Source organism: Amphiura filiformis, chromosome 5, assembly GCF_039555335.1.
Source record: "Amphiura filiformis chromosome 5, Afil_fr2py, whole genome shotgun sequence".
Lineage (NCBI taxonomy): Eukaryota > Metazoa > Echinodermata > Ophiuroidea > Amphilepidida > Amphiuridae > Amphiura > Amphiura filiformis.
This window is the reverse complement of record NC_092632.1, coordinates 9105457-9125794: the sequence shown is the minus strand read 5'-3', so window position 1 is coordinate 9125794 and position 20338 is coordinate 9105457. Positions and strand designations below refer to the sequence as shown.

The 20338-nt window shown below is 36.0% G+C and overlaps 1 protein-coding gene across 1 annotated transcript; it reads left to right on the top strand.

Annotated features, from left to right (window-relative positions):
- The first annotated feature begins 3207 nt into the window (after positions 1 to 3207).
- On the top strand, positions 3208 to 18599 carry LOC140152578 (bone morphogenetic protein 2-like). The gene is made up of 3 exons (XM_072174969.1): positions 3208 to 4278; positions 11289 to 11722; positions 12955 to 18599. The coding sequence occupies exons 2-3, from the start codon at positions 11296 to 11298 to the stop codon at positions 13863 to 13865; spliced, it is 1338 nt and encodes a 445-aa protein (XP_072031070.1). The 5' UTR covers positions 3208 to 4278; positions 11289 to 11295; the 3' UTR covers positions 13866 to 18599.
- Positions 18600 to 20338: the final 1739 nt, after the last annotated feature.

Here is a 20338-nt window from a genome sequence, read left to right as displayed (position 1 = left end):
TTATGTTATAATGACGTCTATTGTGTCCACACCGTTTAGCATAATTATATTTCTCGTCAAATTTGTATATTTTCGGTGTCAATATTTAATTAAATTGACACATCACCCAAAAAGGTAAGAGGCTCGGAAATCACACGTACAACTTAAACATGTTTTTATTTTAGTAAATTGAAGCTCTCGAAATAAGTATTAAAAAACTGTAAGATTTAAATTTGATTTTGCTCGACCAATGACCCATTTCTCCATCGTGTCACTCAGACTATCGGGAGTGCGGTACATGCCCCACCCATTTACCCCCAGACTCAACCAAAGCATCAGCTTAACTGTTAACCCTCAACATGATGATACCAGGTGATGACAGCCCACCGATATCAAAATATTTCTTCCAAATTTCAAGTTAAGAATGTCAAATTCATCTTGCCAATAAACATGATAAATTATGCATATTATATATAATATGTATTCAAATAGGGACAAACATGCGCAGTATTGGTTGAATGGTTCTTGGGATCAAAAATCTTGTGATGGCTCGGAAATCATGGTAATGATGGGATAACTGATTCGCAGGTGTGCAAAGTGACGACAGATGTTTGCCAATGTTCGCTATATAGAGAATGCTATTATAGGGTTCACCGTCGCCCCTTCACCTAACCTCTACTGAAAACATTGGGTCATAATTTGGCTGACGACAAACGATGAGACGACAATTCCAGGGTTCACATTCGCTGTTGTAATTACGAGGTTCATGTTATTTCCAGACCGAATTAATTTAAAAATTCACTGCTTTCGGAATGATGAAATTTTTTGCCGAATTATGAAACATCTGATAATGAACCTTCGAAATCAGGAGAAAACCAAAAAACATAAACTAAATGAGTGCAATAGAATGAAATTTTGAACCCGACGATAGCTTTGCCACACAGTTGCGCCGAATATTTTGTTTGGCGTACGTGATTAGGATTCAATTCAACCTGTATCTGGCATACCTATAGCCTACGTAGGCCTAACTCGTCACCGAGCAGCTATGCCTATAATCGAAAATGATAGGCCTACCTCGGAATGATACCTCAATTTGTAATTAATCTTTTCTAACCTTTTTATCGCACAAAATAAATCAAATATACATGTATAATAAAACATAAAATCCACTGAGACTCGAACCAGTCTGAGCAGAGAGTAGACCGTGCTCTAAGAAGCGCTCGGTTGTGGGGCGTACGTGGGGTCATGCGTTCACGACCCAGTTCAACCTTCTTCAATCAACGTAACACCTCGTTTGGCAATTTTTTTTCTGTAAATACTTGTTTCTATAAAGTCATGGAATTAAACACAATACAATACTGAATAGCGCCGCTAAGTTGATTAAATTTCATGACGTCCAGGAGCATAGTCGCAGGTCAAAATCTCACAAATGCTAACCTGCGTGCCGCCGTGCAGTAACATCGATGTGCGCCCTCATTGATTCTTAAGCAATTCACCAGAACGGGGCCACCTCACATCAATATCGACCAGAGACATACTACATGTAGTAGGCCTACATACTAGTAATAAGTATCGCGATATTTCGTACATTTGGTTGGTATATTCCATTTTTACATAATTTAACACGGAATAAAGCAAGTTACTGATTTTTTCCTTTCTGAAATTCAACTGATTTACACAAATGATAAACGACGCGTATAGACAGACAACATGCCAAATGTTATCGGCCCGCGTCACTTTTTGGAAACCAAAAACACCCGCGTCAAATTTTCAAAAATGCCAAAATAATTCATTATTTTCAAAGTAGGCCTATCAGTGTTTTCACCAGTTTTAGCAATTGGAAACATATATTTTTGTTTGTAAAACATATAAATTCATAACTTGGAAGCAAAACAAGGCTTTTTTCTAACTTTTCTAGCCCCTACCCATATAAATATGTTTATAAATAACATGTATGACTATGAGTGTGGCTTTAAATCAACACGCATTTTAGATCAATAATGAAATCTGATGAAATAATGAATAATGGGAAAAAAAAGGGACGATAAACTCGGAATTGACTTTCATGGGCCTTATGTTATGTTATGTTATGTGTTACGTTACGTTACGTTATGTTATGTTATGTTATGTTATGTTATGTTACGTTATATTACGTTACGTTACGTTACGTTAAGTTACGTGTTATGTTACATGAACGGTCACGCACTTTACTTTTACCCCCTTTGCATGATTTCGCCACATTCTTATTGGATAACAATAAATACATGCACACTAAGGTCTATAACTCAAAGAAGCCTCATGTTCTTGTTGCCTCTTCCCTTTTTCGAACGGCGTGTGCATGTAAAGAAGCAAATAGATAGTACAGGATATTGACTATACTATTGCCGTAAAAAATAAACAAAGACGTACTTATAGACAAACCGACAAAAATACACCGACACCTTGCCTAACTTTAAACTCGTTACAATCTCGGGTTAATTTGTTCAACCTGGGTTATCATACCAGCGCTTTACCATGGAATAACTCCCGGAAGTGGCAACGGCTCATTAGCATGAGCCTCACTGTTATTTAAATATCGTATTGCCATTCAAATTTACTCCCATGTCTTATAGCGGCGGTAGCCATGGTGGCATGCAGAGAGGGAGCATGGCTAGTGTGCAGGCTTGTTGGCCGGGTGGAATGCGTACCACCTTTCTGTACAGTATATTCATATTTCATATTCATATTTATTCAGTACTCCAAGTTACAGCACATATGATACTGAAAAAACAAACATTATAAATACATACAAGATGTGGTCAATTGCATGAAATACCAGATATAGCAACGAAATATATGGATTATGGAGTTAACACCAGACGAGTACCAAGGATAGTTTCCAAAAAGCCTCAATAAAATTGAGGCTGGGGCTTATTTCCATTTATCCATAACCGATCGAAAATTGGTCTCATTTTCTACCTAGCAAACCAGCGGAATTTGTCATTAGGTTTGCGTGTTTTAATAGAACAACCGTGAATTTAGTGTCACCCCTTGACTGTACCCGTGCTTGAGATATTTTTGCCCCAAAAATGGGGGCGTGCATCACCAAACAGCAGGTATCAACGTCTATCATTGGACATTTTGGACCGCCCATTTTCAGCTCTGCGCGGCCTTCATTGGATAAGAGTTTTGTAAATGACAAAACGATCATCAACATAAAGTGACTGTCGTTCGAGCGAGGCTGGCTGGGAAAGTATCAAAATATAACTACGGCAAATACTATTAAAACCATAGAGAGAAAATCTGCCATCACTCTGCAGGGATTATTATTTGTATCGTCCCTTTTTTCACGATTCTATAATAGTACAGAAGGCTTTTTGATCGCGAATCGAGCCTAGAGCCGGGGGAAGTAAGCAAGTCTATCTCCCCGCATGCAACTTTTGCATGCTGCTGACTGGGAACTACTATTCTTAAGGTCACACAAGCCGGACGAGTGAGTTCAAGTTTGCGAGTTTTTTTCCGTGTTGACAATCGAAGTTGACATAGCGAACACATGCCGAGTAGTTCATACTTGAGAAGGATGTGCGTGTGCATGTTCCTATAGCGTACAGGTCTTTCCACAATTAGTTCTTAATTTAACAACAGGCAGGCAGAAAAAAAAAAAAACGTGGGGTGTAAGTTGAGGTAAAGCAAGGTGGTCATCAGATGTAACCATTGTGGACATATTTTGAACATGTGGAGTTACCTCACTCCGGAGTACAGGTGGTACAAGGGCGGAACAACTTCAAAGTCAACGTGAAATCGCGTATAATTGCAGTCAGCCACAGTTGAATCTGACGTGTCCCCAACAGTGCAAGCAAAACTTTGTACTTCGGGAGCGCGTTTTTTACTACATTTCAAATGATTGGCATAGAGCAACCCACTCACTCATTATCCGGAATTGGAAATTGTTATAAAACTGAGTAACATCACACCGAATCTTATCATTTAGTTGACTTAACACATGGAGAACAGACACCGTTTGCAGGCGGCTGTTTAATCAGCAGTGCAGTAATGTCCAGCTATTGGGAGCCCAATCTTTGCTGCCTTGATTACACTGAACCAAACTTAACCAAAGGAATTACTTGTATGCATCTTGTGGATATTAGTTACTTCAAATCATTGCTAGTTGTTCTTAACGGATCTAGGAATATACTTTTGTTACCAAGACTGCTTGATATACCTACTTGGAGCTGGTTACTATCGCCATTGAAGTTACGCCATCTTCAGAACCGCGCTGGGGACTTGAACCCGGTGCAGGCTTTCTGTACACTTTAAACGGTAGGTACTGGTTAACGTTTTGGGAACTTGAATTGAAAAACAAGTCCCAATTAAAATAAATACAAGTGGGTAAAATATATAACCACATTCTGTTAAAACCACATTTTTAAGCGAGGCAAGCTGAGAGTATATCATTGTCATGATAAATGCTGTGTTTTAGTCTATTTATATATCTCTGCCATGCCAGCAGTGTACCGTTTAATATACATGTTATGACGTTTGCGCGTGTCATCCAGGTAATCTGATTTAACATGACAAAATGCTTCCTTCATTAACTTGAACTTAGTTAATTGAATAAGCAACTTCAAAAAAACCGTTCACAGTTAAGTTATTGGCCGACACTTGTTTTAGGTAGTTGAAATCTGGTGTGTGCAAGTCGCTGAGTATTCTATAAGTCATGAACATGATGAAGTCGGACAGCAAATGCCTATAGAGAAATATGATTATTGTGGATGCGAGACATAGCATGATAATAGTGGACAACGTTGATTTATAGCATTTTATTTAAGTTACATTTTGTAAGTCAATTAATACATTACACAAATCAAAGTCAAATTTTATAGAGTTGCTACTAGTACTAGTAATTTCAATCTTCCTGATGGCCATGCAGGATATAGTATAGGCAAAGACAGCGCATGCATGACAACGAACGCACCAAAGTCATAAAAGTGATCTGAGCTGGCTTAATTGGTGACTTAGCTTACACATATGTGCTACTTTTCAGTGGCTTCAGTGAATTCATTAGATTGACGTTGGTAAGGCAACTGTAGGTCTTTTGCCGCGTTCGGTTAACAAATCCATGCTCATTGGCGTTTAGATCATTTCCTTTCATATATAACACTTGTATCGCTTATTACATTGTGTCATTCATTTATACCACGATACTTCACGAATTCACTTCGCTATTTTGAAACAAAAGGAACATTTATCATATGACAAAGCCAAACTAAAAACCTTTTCATAGAGATTTTGCCACATTTTACAACTACAAAAGACAATAGATAAGAAGACCTGTTTATACTTCATTAAAATTCATTTTTAGACTCAATTTCTTGTAATGGCCGCCATTTTGACCGTGAATCCCATAAAACTAGCATCACTCACAATGACATTTTAAAGAGTAGTATGGTTGATTTGTGACTGAAATTAAGCGCATACCTGAGTTGTGTGGAACTCATTGCCGATTTGTCGGCGGCAACCCGTTAGAGAATGACCCATTGGCTGACAAGGGATTCAACTGCGGAAGCCTGGCATGTAAGCTTACTTGCCATTTGCTATAGAGGTCGCGCTAAATCATTGGCATGCGGGGCGTCTATTTGTCTCCGCCACCTGTGTGTCTGCTAAAGTGCTTTCTGTGTATATTATCTGGATATGTTTTCACTTTGAAAGTTTGATGGGGCCAAATATCAAAAAAAAAAAATAGCATTTAGATACACCACGTTTGTTTATAGATAATACAAACATGTAGGACATCCAATACTACTGCCATTGTTTATTGTCAGACTGCGCTACCAACTTTTGCTTCAATTTTAAAGGTCCTGTGGTAACTATGCATCCAACCTTCGTTAAAGCTTATGAAATAGCTTGAAATTCACACGTCCGCGATTTGAGAAGATCGAGATATCTATTGCCAAATTTCCATTTAATTATACACTTAAGACTGAATCAAGAATGTTTTTGTTGTACTTCACCTTGGATCTCACCTTGCGGTAACATTCAATGCACATTATGTGAAATAAAATGTGGATATTCTCACAGAGGAGATGAACTTTGTCAAAAGGTGCCATCTCTTCATCCGGCAATCATTACAATAGACCAGGAGAAGGGAAAGCGTACTTTTGTTGTCCCGTCAATTACACGATTGCTTTTTTGATTTACCGTTTTCGGTAAATGAAATACGATAGGTATGCTTATATTTTACTTATGGTAATCTGGCATATATGGATAAAATAGCACACAACCGTTAATTACTCAGGTAGAATCCAACAACTTGGGCAGTATTCAATGAGATATATATTACCATGTTTTTATTGTTAAGACACTCCAGACTGAATGTTGCTTGTTTTTCAAACCTTGGTGCAATAAATGTAGAATAGAAGCCCTCAAATGAACTTGCTCCAGGTGCCATCTCTTCATCCGGCAATCATCGCAGTAATTTACGGTTGTGTGCTATTTCACCCACATATGCCAGATTGCCATATGTAATTTATACACATACATATCTTACCTCGTATACCTAAAACGGTAAATCAAAAAAGCAACCGCGTAATTGACGGGAGAAATTTTTTCCTAAAGGTTTTAAAAATGACTTTACAGATGATGGACGTAAGTGGGCTGGTTTAATTGGTACTAGACTCATCTTTAAATGGTTGCATCATCTCTGTTTGCATATACTGTCGTATATAACAAAGATTCAGAGTAATATGCATGGCTCTGTAACAGATGCGGTTATTTTGCTTATTTGAACAACTTTTTTTAATTACTAATTATGTGATTTTGTTTTGTAAGGATAATGTTTTATTGTATTAAAAGGATAATGTTTTATATCTTTTTTTTCAAGGCACTAACCATAATGAACGTTTCGTCCGGTTCTTACACAATCGTGTTCTCTAAGGCGAATTTTATATTTGATATTTTGCTTACTATACACTAAATTCCTTTAATACTCATGCGGCTGCTTCTTAAAAGATTGATTAAACTGTGTGCCGTTCATTATCACGGTCTCACCTTAAATTAACTAATTTATCATTGAACACAGTCTACAATATTCAAACGATTGGAAATACACAGATCCTGTGTTCATCGTTACATTAACCCTAATTATGCTAATCAAATGTCGTAATTAGACAACAGGTATACATGATATCGCGTTTGGCTAAAGTGCTTTTCTCCATCAAGAACCATGATGTGGATACTTGATACAATGAATTATACATTATAGAAATTAGAATGTGACTATCAAATAACGTTAAAAGATTTAAGTTAAATTTGCCTGTTATGTTATAACAGTTTTAACAGTTTATTGCAAATTGATGGGCACGGTACGATATTTTACGAAGAAATAAACATAGCTGACAGACGGTGATAATTATGGCATTTGATATTACGAGTGAGTGAGCGTCTTCAATTTTGTGACTTCAGTTATAGTCGATATTGACAAGACATTATTTTGACGTGAAGTTATCATTTATAAGTGTCCCTTGAATATTTTAAATCTCATATAACATCAAATTCATTGAGCGATTACATTATTTCTACCACAAAACTATTATTGGTTTACCAAGACCTTTAATAATCTTCACCATTTTCCGCCACAATTGACATGTTTTGGTCTTCAGCTTTCATCCATTTCAAATCATGACAGGCGATGAACTGATGGTGCAACTTGTCATTGCACCATGGCTATATTGGCTATTGGATGGAGCAATGATAGTTTCAGGATGTTCAAGAGTCAATAGTTTTTGGATGGCCTCACTGGTTAGCTAATAGACTCGGTCTGTTTGGCGTTATTATTTCCTTTCAACTATTTGTTTCAATGAAATGGTGTGTTCAAAATTCACACCACGGGATTCACACGACGCAAGCCTGGTCTAAACAATCAAAAAACATGTCTGCAACTCCTGTGCCTAAACTACACAATAGCTGCAACATTCTTGCGAACAAAAATGTCCTTTTGAAAACGTAAACGACTCTACAATTGTGCAAGCGTTTAGAATGGTAAATAAAGTTTACAAAAAAATGTGTTGGTCTTGCGTCTTTGACCATGTTAGGACTTTGACCCCAGTCCCCAAATCCAAACACCATCCAATATGCTATAAGAACAAACTGGAAAAGACAAGTTTTGAAAAGAGACGTTTGGTGACTGTGCAGGGAGTTTTGTGACCTCATGAAAGTGGTTGTTACCCCTGTGCGTAACCAGGGGCTGTGTGTTTAGGATTAGATACCTATGTCTTATTCTTCATGTCGGGAAACGGGTCGGACGGAAGCATGTATTCGAAGAAACACTACCAAAAATTCACACTTGTTCTGCAACGGGATCTATTTTGAAAATGCTACTCCCAAAATAAACGACTTTATTCTATTTTCCCATGATGTTGACTAATTGGCAATCCAAAACTTTTAATGCAAATTATTAATTCGATATGCGAGACTGACAAAGCATCTTCAGTCTCTTGGAATAATATCAAAATTGTCTTGAACCAAATTTTAAACACATCGAGACTTTTGATAAAATTCTGTACAAACTGACAGACATTTGTCGTGTTTACAATATAAGGGGCAAGTCAAATGTCGGTTTGTACTTCAATTTAGAGGATTTTGTCAAAAGGCTCTGTATCAAGCTTGATTTAGAGGGGTTTTACATGCATAGATACATGTAACATTGTAAAATTTTGCCTGGGCATGCAAAATTTTGTGATATTCAGCCCATATTCAAGGAAAAACTGCAGTGGTGCATGTAACATTTATTTTCTAAATCGACCCCTGCTCTGTATGTTTAATTAAACCGTGTATAGGCTAAACTGCTAAACAGGGTTAACAGCGACAAACCAGAGTTATTTGGCCAGGGTTATACATTTTAGAATTTAAGGGCAAAGAATGCTCACACCTAGACAGATTATACTATCCGAGTGACATTACGTGTAGTACACCACACAAAATACCAATCAAACAAACCAAGTTTTAGAGCGAATTTGAGCCTGTCGATATTTTACCTCAATTTGAAAGAGTTGAACATGGTGAATAAAATTGAGACTTGCTGAGTTATTGCACTTAAGTCAATGTTTATTGTAAGTATCGAACTTCTCTTGACCAAAATTCAATTGTAGTTAAGTAGGGTCTATATCTGAGCAGTGTGGATATCGGTTACCTCGCGTTAGAAACCTGGCAGTCACTGACCCCATTGATTCAACCAGAGATCTATGCAGACTGAGCTTGTGTAGACGGATGGGCTAAAATTGGGTGAAATGATCCTAATCCAAGGAATTTTCTCTGATCTATTTTCCTGCAAATTATGCTCCATATAAAAGCATAAGATAAATACTGAGCGCTTGAAAAACAATACTAGCATATTTAGGCCTGCCAAACGTTATAGGCCGCTAGCCTATAGTATAATTTCACTGTTGTGTAAATGGCAATTTTCCCGGACTCTCATCGAGCAAATAACAATTTGGCTCACACTTGCAAAGGAGGGTTTTTATTGCTCCCATAATGCTCTTCGACGCACGCATTAGGTCAGGATGATCGATGTCGTCATCAATATTAAATGGATGCGCATCAGCGCATGCGCGAATTGCTGTGAAGATTTTTGATTGAAATATTTTAAATTTTGTATTAACAACTTTGTATATCAGGGAATTGTTCTTTAAAACATATAAAACGAAACATTACTAGTCTGTGCATGTCACGGAATTCTACTTATTGGACACTTGTGAACATGTGGTAAACAACTTCTATAACAATGCTTAGCCCACATATATTCAGTCATCCATGTATCCCACAATATTATGTTTATATTTTATTACATGGATAATTTAGATAAAGATTTACCTAAAGAGTCATAAACCGACATTTAAGCTTAATTATACTTTGTCCTGACACTATGACCTCAAACGTAGCAATCTATCAGGACACAGAGATTTTTCGTTGACAAATACCAAATATTTTAGTCGAATAAAATAATGAATACAAAACAATTATGTAAAATTACTCAAAACTAACAAAATAAGCCTACAAAAAAGATAATGATAATAAAAATTCTTTATGTATGTTCATGTATATAACGTATATATCACAGGCCATAATGTGGCCAGAATTTAATATTAGGGGAGTGGATATGGTGCTTGGCCCACTCACCAAAATTATTGGGGTGCCGGGTGCGCTGCCATGCATGATCACTGATGATAACAGACAAAGGAAAAATTAGATGGTTCCTACGCAAATATTATTTGAGCTATAGAGATATCGGTTGTTTTTTAGATGCTTGTTGGTCTACACTTTAAGGAAGTAGTTCACTGAGTTTAGTTTCCGTTGGTTTCTCAATATTGGTAGCAATGCCCCTTGGACAAAACATCACGCGGCGCCATAAACTAATTCATAAGTATTTTGAAGACTAGTAAACACAATACATAATATATACTTCTTTAGTTCTTTTGGTTCATTTATTTAAACTTTGTTTTAAATATCTTGTGTATTTAATTTGTAATTAATCAATAAATAAGTGTAGCTCTGTGACTTTATTCTTTAATTATTGAAATGCATATCTGACTTTAGTTTACCACGTTTTTATTGTTGAGGGTAAAAGTTTTTTTATATATCACTTATTTGTATTTTATTTCATTTTATCTTGTTTGCATTCATTTTATTTATTTTATTCACCAATAATTATTATCATGTTTGTTACACGCATACCTGTCGAACACAATATGGACACTGTTTTGAAACAGATGAGAAAAGAAAGAAATAATCTATGATGCAATTTTATCAGATTTATAAAATTGCATCATATAGTTTGCTTATTCCCGTCGAAAAAGCCACTGTTTTCATGAAAGAAATAATATTCAAACCATTTTTGTTTATTTAGTGATTCGCAACAGTGACTTTATAGCTATATTTATTCCTGCCTCGTTTTCGGTATCTTTCCCAGGAAGGATTACGGACATTAAATACATACATCTCCTCTTATCATACTTATAATTTGGCGTTTAATAGGCCTATGAATGATCGATCTTATGACATCACAATACTTCTTATCCATTCATGATTAAGCATGCAAATGAAAGCGGGAGGATACAAAAGCCTCAACTCTTAAGGTATGCCAAATTAAAGAGGCTCATTGAGTACATCCGTTGAAGAGACGGTATAATTAACATGCTCCGTGAATAACGCACTGGAAGTTGTCTTTTCAGTCTACCCGAGACATTTTAAATGAACAGAGATGTGCATGATTGTGTGGATAAATTGTAGAAATCATTGACTCATTATGGTGTGTTTCTTCTACTTTTTCTGTGTAGATTCAACATGGTTGCTGTGTCTAGGTGTTGGCAGTTGATGCTGACGACATTCTGTTGGTGTTGGCTTATGGGCAGTGGAAGCCGCCAGAGTTCTGCCGCAAGAGGAGGAGCACGAACAAGCCCAAGGGGTGACGCCGATGAACAAAGGCGTTCAGGATCTTTATTGGACTCTAAACTTACTTCAGGAGCAACAGATAGACACGGAGTCTGGAGAAGAGAGGACATGATAAGAGCATTTGAGAACAGTTTACTCAATATGTTTGGACTTACAGAAAGACCTAGACCATCTGATCAGGCACGTGTACCCCAGTATATGATGGATATATATGAAAATCACATATCTGGAGCTGAGGAGGAACCTATAAATATGCATTTTAATCTGAAAGGTGTTTCAACAAGTACGGCAAATACCGTCCGTAGTTACCATCACGATGGTAAGTAAATTTAGTATTACAAGTATAAACCTACATGTATATTTTATCTTGAGGATATATTTTAGCTATATATTCTGATAATTAATATCTAAAGCTACACTTGATCTAATATTTAGTCGTGAGTTTTGCCATGGCGCCTTGATAAAATAACTAAATTTTATCAGTTGAGGATCAACATGCAAAACTATAGTCCCGTGCATTTTGTCTAAAAACATGTAGCCATAGCGACATGGACTATTCATTAATTGCATTAAAACGTCAACAGCATGTAAAGCTACACAACTGAATGACATTGTCAATTTTAATCAATATTGTATCCTTAAATGAGAGATAAATATTGCAATGAATAGAAATAGAATCGTGTGGTTTATAGACCAGACCTAGTTTTGTAAATTGTCAAGTGCATATTAACAAGAAGGGCCTGCATACAGAATATGGACTAGAAAGTGCCAATTTTGGAAAAAGAAACGACAATCGCATGCAATATCAAGTTCCCGGATCAAGTCAGTACCGAACTGTGTCAAAAAAGTTGACGTTCAATTAATTGGTTGACGATATATTTGCAATAACATGACAATTATCAAAATTTGTATTAATTTTGATAAAATCAAGCCACCATTTTGGTTCAATGCAAGTGTTAGACGATAAGATTGACATCAATTTGTGGTACAGACAATTGGGTTAAAATACAGAAGTGTTAACTACACCATGGGTGATGAAGTGGCTGTCAATAGAGTGAATAGGTTGACTTTGACGATTGGCAATGATAACTAGCTGTAGGGGGAAGTCATGTCAAGAGTTCGCGATGACAATGAACGCAACAACAGGACAAGTTGTCAAGATCAATACGTTATAATAGACCTGCATTGTTATTCATCAAATAAATGTGTCACTAGCTTGCGTGACTAAACCTATTTTCAGTTATTTATATTCAGTATTTTGCGACAAATAGTTTTGGATTTATTAATTTTCAACTCAATATAAATACGTTAACTGAATATGCTGAATTTTAGGCGAAATGAAGAAAAGGCTACGCCAATTTTAAGATAAACAAGAACTATTTCTAAAAAAGACGTTGCGTCTATACTTGACTTATACCTGAACAAAAATAACGAAAAAAAGTCTGACCAGGCCCTTGCTATGCTTATTAACATGTTACACAGTCTGCTACTATACGACTCTTTAAGAGTAATCAAACTTATTTCATAATTTCTTCTTTTTTTCTTCTTCAGAAATACCCAGCACAGAAATCGAGCCACACAGACATCATTTGATATTCAACGTTACAACAATGCCTGACGAGGAAGTACTCACAGCGGCAGAACTAAGGCTATTCCGTCATGAAACAGACTCACAATTATTAACACACACGTTAAACAAACGCAGTGTGTCGAGAACTGACTCTTCTTCTTCATCAAAATCAGATGAGAAAAGACATAGAAAGAGAATAAATATATACCAAGTACTTCAACAACCTGTTGCAAAGAACAGAGATGTAATTAAAAGATTAATTGATACTAGGATTGTTGATATTAGGAATTCAAGTTGGGAGTCTTTCGACGTGCGGCCAGCGTTATTAGCATGGCGGCATTCCCCATATACAAACTTTGGATTAGAAGTTGAATTAGTAGATATCGAAGGAAAACCTTCAGAACATCATAAACACCTCAGACTTTCTAGATCGACTCATGATGAGTACGATAATGATGAAGATAGATGGTTTCATGATAGACCAATGATAGTGACATATACTGATGATGGTAGGGCGAAAAGGAGAGCGAGGGCGTCGGACAAGGAATCGAAAAAGCATAATAAGAAGAGATTGCGAGCAAATTGTCGACGACATAATTTGTATGTTGATTTCAGCGATGTTGGCTGGAATGATTGGATTGTAGCTCCGCCTGGATATCAGGCTTATTATTGCCATGGAGAATGTCCATTTCCGCTGGCAGATCATCTCAACTCTACAAACCATGCTATAGTACAGACATTGGTAAACTCAGTCAATCCGCAGCTGGTACCCAAAGCATGTTGTGTGCCCACAGAACTAAGCCCAATAAGCATGCTTTATTTGGACGAAGCGGACAAAGTTGTACTCAAAAATTACCAAGATATGGTTGTAGAGGGCTGTGGATGTCGGTAAAGATCCTTGTATATTTTATATCATAAAGTGCTATCTTATTTTATATATGAAACAAAAATGTCTTAAAATGATTTTAAATATACAATGTAAAAAGTTATTTATATATTTGTTGGCGTTAAACGACAGCTCCTATAATCTCGTACCCACCAAGTATGAAGCCTTTGTGGACAATTACGTGAATATGGAGTTCAACAGTTTCTTTTCATTCTTTTATTATACATTCATTGTACGCCTCAAAGAGGCTATGTCTTCCGTTAATGTTTATAAAACTAGTATATTTTTAGTTTTTTGTTTGGATTTGCCTTACAAAAAGTGCCTTTGTATTGTTTACCAAAGATTGCAATATATTATCAACGGCCGTTTTTATTCAAAATGATAGGGAAATTATGACTTATCTTCCAGAATAGGTGCGTTACTAAATACCGTAATACGACGCGTTTAAGCTTTGAAAGTATGGCTGCTTAACAACATATGGGATAAGTTGAGGTAACAATGTTCAACTTTACATCTGAGAACGTACAAACTCAACGATATTCATGTTATGATAAACAGACCGTGACAAGGTACTGTCACGTGATACCTGATTTTGTTCGATTATCAGTATATCACGTGACATGTCGTCTGATATTTTAGATCAAGATTCTGCAAGATATTTTTTTAGTTCCAATAATAAGTGTTTTCTTTGATTGATGCAACAATGGTATATGAGAGAAGCATTCTAAATGCACTTCTTCTCACAAAAATCAGGTAATACAATCAGGAATCAGATAATTAGCAGAACAAAATCCACTCATTGACGCTTCCAAATAAAAGAAACGATTGCAACATAGCATACAAATTGGTGAACATTATAATATATATCGTATGATTTTGCTGTTGTTTCATGTGCAAAGTATAGAGCTCCAACCAACACGTGCGTGTGTAAGTCTAGGGTCTGGGATGTGATCTGATGCCATGCAATTTCGATTTTCACTCATCTGAAACGCATTTTTATGGCAGGGTCATTTAAAAGTATATCGTACGATTATGCCTTTAGAAGCTATATAGAGCATGCATGTACAAATAAAATATGTGAGTCAATGTCATTTTTATCCGTTCAGCTCCAAATAAAAAGATTGTTCTATGTTAAAAAAAAGTCCACTTTTGATCTAGGTACGCGTATAATTCTCAGATTGCATTCCATCTTTCAGTTCGAGGAATCTGAAAAATATGGTGTACTATCCGACTTATCCCAGCAGAATTTATGATGCCTGGATCAAAACTTAACAGTTTTCATCGTCTCATTTTCATTTGAAAGCTACGTTAATATGGTCTTATTGCTGACACTTGTTGCAATATGATCAATCAGACTTTTGACTTGACGGGTAGATACAAATTTAATATCAAAAGAGAAAAGGAAATGTTTCGTTGTTCCACCCTGTGTTCACCTGTGAGTCCAAGAGTATTGCTTAGCGTGTTCCAATTAACACGACTTTTCCCCCACAGTGCGCATCAAAGATGAACGCACAGGTGACAAGACATATCACGCCTTATCATACACTCTAAAAAATAGGAGCATCTCTTTGCATGCGTTGGTGTAATTTACGGATTGGTGTAATTTTATACAACGCATAAATACAAGAGTTTCATGTTCAGCAATTAATGATTTCGCATGGTCATGCCATTGGTCAACACCAATGTCTTAACAAAAGCCATGTTGGCCAATAATTTTAAATTGCGTAACATTGTTCAGTGTTGTTACGTATAAGAATTAGAGTGCACTATCATCCTCTTGTGACGGAAGGTCTTGTTATATTTGAGAGGTTAATTGGTAATTTTCAAGTCCAAATTATTAGCACACCTAGCAAGGAGCATTCCGAATATTACATCCATTGTTAACACCTCACCTGTACAGAAATGTATTGTGTCATGGAAGTGAAAACTTCGCTAAAACATACCGTTTTAACCCAAATTTGTCGTGTAATGCATTTGTGGCTAACGGCGTCCCAATGGATACAATGAACGTTGATTAAACATTATTTTGATCTGATCATCTGAAGTAGATTTTAAAGTATAGTTGTAATGCAATACGAGATTCACTATCAGATCGGGTACAAATTTGCCCGGACTGCTGATCGGGTCCTCTACAACCACTCAAAAAAGAGTAAAACCCACTCTAAAAGAGTGAATTTCAACTCGTTCAAGGAGTTAAATGAAGGACAGTACGTTTTTAGAGTTGTCCTTCATTTAATTCCTTGAACGAGTTAAAAATCACTCTTTTAAAGTAGTTTTCACTCTTTTTAGAGTGGTTTTAAAGTTAAAAACCACATTTCACTCTTTTTTGAGTGGTCTTATAAGTGAATCATTCTTTTGGGGAGTGAGTTTTTCACTCTTTTACATTTAGAGAGTATATTTCATGGTTTTAAAAAACCCCATCTCAATGAAGATAGTATGATGGAAAGCGTTTTTACATGCGTGATTTCAAATATGCCTATCATTGCTTTTATCTGTTACATTTCTGCTAAACTGGTTTGTTATGTTGTCATCGTTTGTATCGTAGCGCAATAATCGTGATAATGCTTGCGTGTGTTCATATTCATCTGAGGTTAATTCTTTCAATCTTCGAGGGGCCATAAAGGACAATCTCCGGGAGAGAATTTCTCCTTTGATATAGCCATTTATGTTTTCATTTCAAACAGAAGGAAACAATTCCAGAAACGTACTAACATCACGAGTCCTTTAAATTGAAAATTGGACTGAATATTGTGTCTTATAATATTCGCTATATTATCATGATTATTACTCGCTCAAACTTTGATACGACAGTGCGGGAGCTGATCAATCGTTTCATGTATTAAGACCATCAGTTTCATGAATGATATGGAATATATATAAGTTTTCTTGTTAATTGAGGATTAGGGTATCCCAAGATTAAAATCATTGGTCATAATACAATGACATTAACCAAGGCAATTTGTAATCCATGTCTTTAGATTGATTTGAAACATCAATTTTGTAACTCAGAAGATGAGGCTGTCCAATAATACTATTGTAGGATTATTGGTAATCGAATGAACTTGAATATGTTGCATGTTATACTTATGGGTTTACATCCTATTACTGGTTTCATTGGGTTAAAACGTACACACACAAGGAATTACATGCTTTGAAAGGATAGAATAAAGCCCACCCCCGCAGTTCATCATGAACTAAGCCACATTTGAAATGTTTTCCGACTTTCAAAAGTTGACCACAAATACCTGGATAATGTTTTTTGTTATCGAAGTTCAATTCCAAAATGTGTTTTTAGATAATAAGTTATAGCAGTACACGTGTAAGCGATATATTTTATAGTTTCTATTACATGTGAATGTACCGGTGTTTCATGCTTCACAGAATAGAAATTGAGAACATAGAATGCTCAATTTACTTCAATGGGGCGTAACTTCCTCACAGGCAATCTGCCTCACGGTATGACTGTTTCCCGAGCTGAACTGAACCAGACAAGTATGCCTATGTTAAACTTGTATATGCTTGTTGTTCAACCATACTCTTACACCATATTGCTGTACTTTTGCTTAACAACCAGGGAATACCGAAGTTAAGTTATTAATTCTTACAGCTTTTGTAGCTCACTGATAATGTAACTTAAGTGTCTATAAAATTACACCGTCCATACGTTATTTCTGTTTGGTATATCTGGAGCTGTTGACGAAATGGCCATGCTCGAATCAAATCGTTAAAAGAATTATTATATCCTAATTAGATTGGCAAATAAAAGGAAATAAGAAGTATATGCATTTGTAGAAGACCTATAAATACCAATTTGTGGATGCCTTATACGTTTGATTACACGTTGTAAGACGAGTGTGTATTACTGCCATAATATTGTAGAAGGGTGTAACTTATATTTGACTTCACTAATGTGCTTCTTCCTTTTGCCATTTTGCCTCGCATGGTAAAATGATGGAACTTTTGCTATATACTCAGAAATAAAGGTCCTTAGAGGCCGTATACTTTTTTGTCATACGGAACTTACAAAAAAAAGTTTTAAAAATAAAAATATACCTTTTTAAAAAATGTGACTTTTTTTACCGTCATATAACCTTTTTAGGCCACTACAGAACCATTTAATTGAGGGTTCCATATGGAAAATATTTGTGAACCCTTTTTCTATAAGTGTAGAATCTCTTTGCAATGTTGCAACATTTTTCCATGTGAGTCGTATGATAAAATTCAATTAGTTAGTGAAAGGAGAAACAACGTCGAGAAACACCCTTTTGTGACATTGGGACCAATTAGACTATATCCATACATTTTAAGGATTTAGTGCCTATTATGCAGAATCATGTAGATGTTTCGATGTTTTTTTATTGTTCATTTTTAGCTAAACGAAATATGTGGGGATAACATTACGTAAAATGTTATTATGATGCATGTGGGTTTAAATTGGAGAGACGTAATAGTCTCCTCCGCAGCCAGTTTGGTTCCGCTCACTCCACACAAACATGTTTGTGTGGAGCGAGTGGAACCAAATTAGCTGCGGAAGAGACTAGAGACGTAAAAACTCAATGCGTATGCGTAAAGAGGCTCGCTCACATTAACTCGCTCTACCGCATTGGCACGAAGGCTGTATTGTATATATCGATTGGCGTGTTTCGCTATATTTTGCATCGAGAAAAATTAATCATAACTGACTTAATTCTTGGTAAACATGAAAATATTTGGACCAAAACAATAATACATGCTTACTTTTTTTTAAACTAAAGACATTTATAATAAGTAACACGAATGCGATAAATGATGCTTATTTTTAGATGTCTCTCAAATAACCATGACAACTTCATTGGGTACGACAAACAAGAATATATTAATATAATATTTATTATCGTTTGAAAACAAATAACCCGAAAATATCATGATGAAGAATTGAAGATGCATGTTCAGGCTTAAAGTAGAGGATGCGTGATACAACTTGCGCAGGCTTCTCCACGTATTGCCAAATAATCATGCTTAATTGTGTCTATGTAGGCCTACCGTGCGCAATAGTCCATGTACATTGTAGTCTGTTTTTCTTTACGCCGGAAAATCTGACCATTTCATGTACCTTTTGCAATATCCTTTAGAAGCTATCCAGAAGCAGTTCTTTCTTTAAGTATTCAAATAAAGTTGAGCAATATCCCCAGTTACTAGGCTCACATTATGTAGGCCTATAATACACCTGCATGGGCATGGAGAAGTATCTATGTACATCGATCGTACCGTAGGCCTATAACCTATGCTGCCCTCCACAAGTATAACTCGATGTATAATACTATAAATGTACGGATATTGCCTAATTTTTGGCCTTTTAGATGCAATATTTAGGAAACTTGGACCTAGATTCTCGAATCATGGGTATATTAGCAGCATTATATTAAATTCCTTGCCCTAGATTTAAGAATTCATGCCCAGGTATTTTTTCCGAGAGCTCATTTGCGCACGGTACCATCGTATGACAGTGTCCTACATAAAATTGCCTTAATGTAAATGTATTCAATGCTATTCTATTGTGTATTGTATTCATATGACGTCCTGTTATTTTTTATACTGTACATGTGTAACTATACAAAATGATAATAATTATAGTGAGTGAGGATGTAGTCAATCAGACGTATGGACACCTTTCATTGATTTGTAAAATGTACTAGATTGTATTATAAGATATATAATTATTATTATTAATTATTAATTATTATTATTGAATGTTTGGTCTTCCATACGTCGATGGGGTTCTTGAGACATTGTACTACATACAGCAGTCTGTATCACTTCTTTCTCTTCAAGACGTCTTCTCAATTTATACATTATTGCATCATAATGAAATAAATAAAATGTCTATTTTGGGAAAGGACACAAATCAAAATATGGAACTTGTTTGATTTCTTTCTTATAAATGTTGTGTAATATAATTATCTCCAAGAGGATGTTATCATGTTAGCACCTGCCAACTGCCGGCCGTTCATTAATACGGCCTGATGAAACCTTCAGTTCAATGTTGATGCGCGATATTACTGGAGCAAACATCACACAGTATGAACACACAGTTGACAAACACTATTCTGATTGGCTCCTATACCAACTGTGTGTTAAACACGCTATGCGGTTTACTCCAGTAATAATCTAAATCTGTCTCTGCCCGTCTTGTCCAGTACACCAAAACGTAAACGCAAATTCACTATTCGTAATCATCAACGAGTACCGCTGAGAGTTCAAGTCAGAAATTTGGACGGGGTAGGTATAGAGTTTACAGAGAGAAGAAAATATATTATAGATTCATTTAAAATTGTTGGAACTTTATTAAAAAACATAATTATGGAAAGGTTGGCTACAAAACGATTCTCTTATAAACCATCTATGCTCCACCTCGATACATCTGAGCACACAATTTCGTCCAAGAGCTTCCAAGCAAGCAGTGAATTGTCTCTACACAGTCTTTGATTACACTACACGGT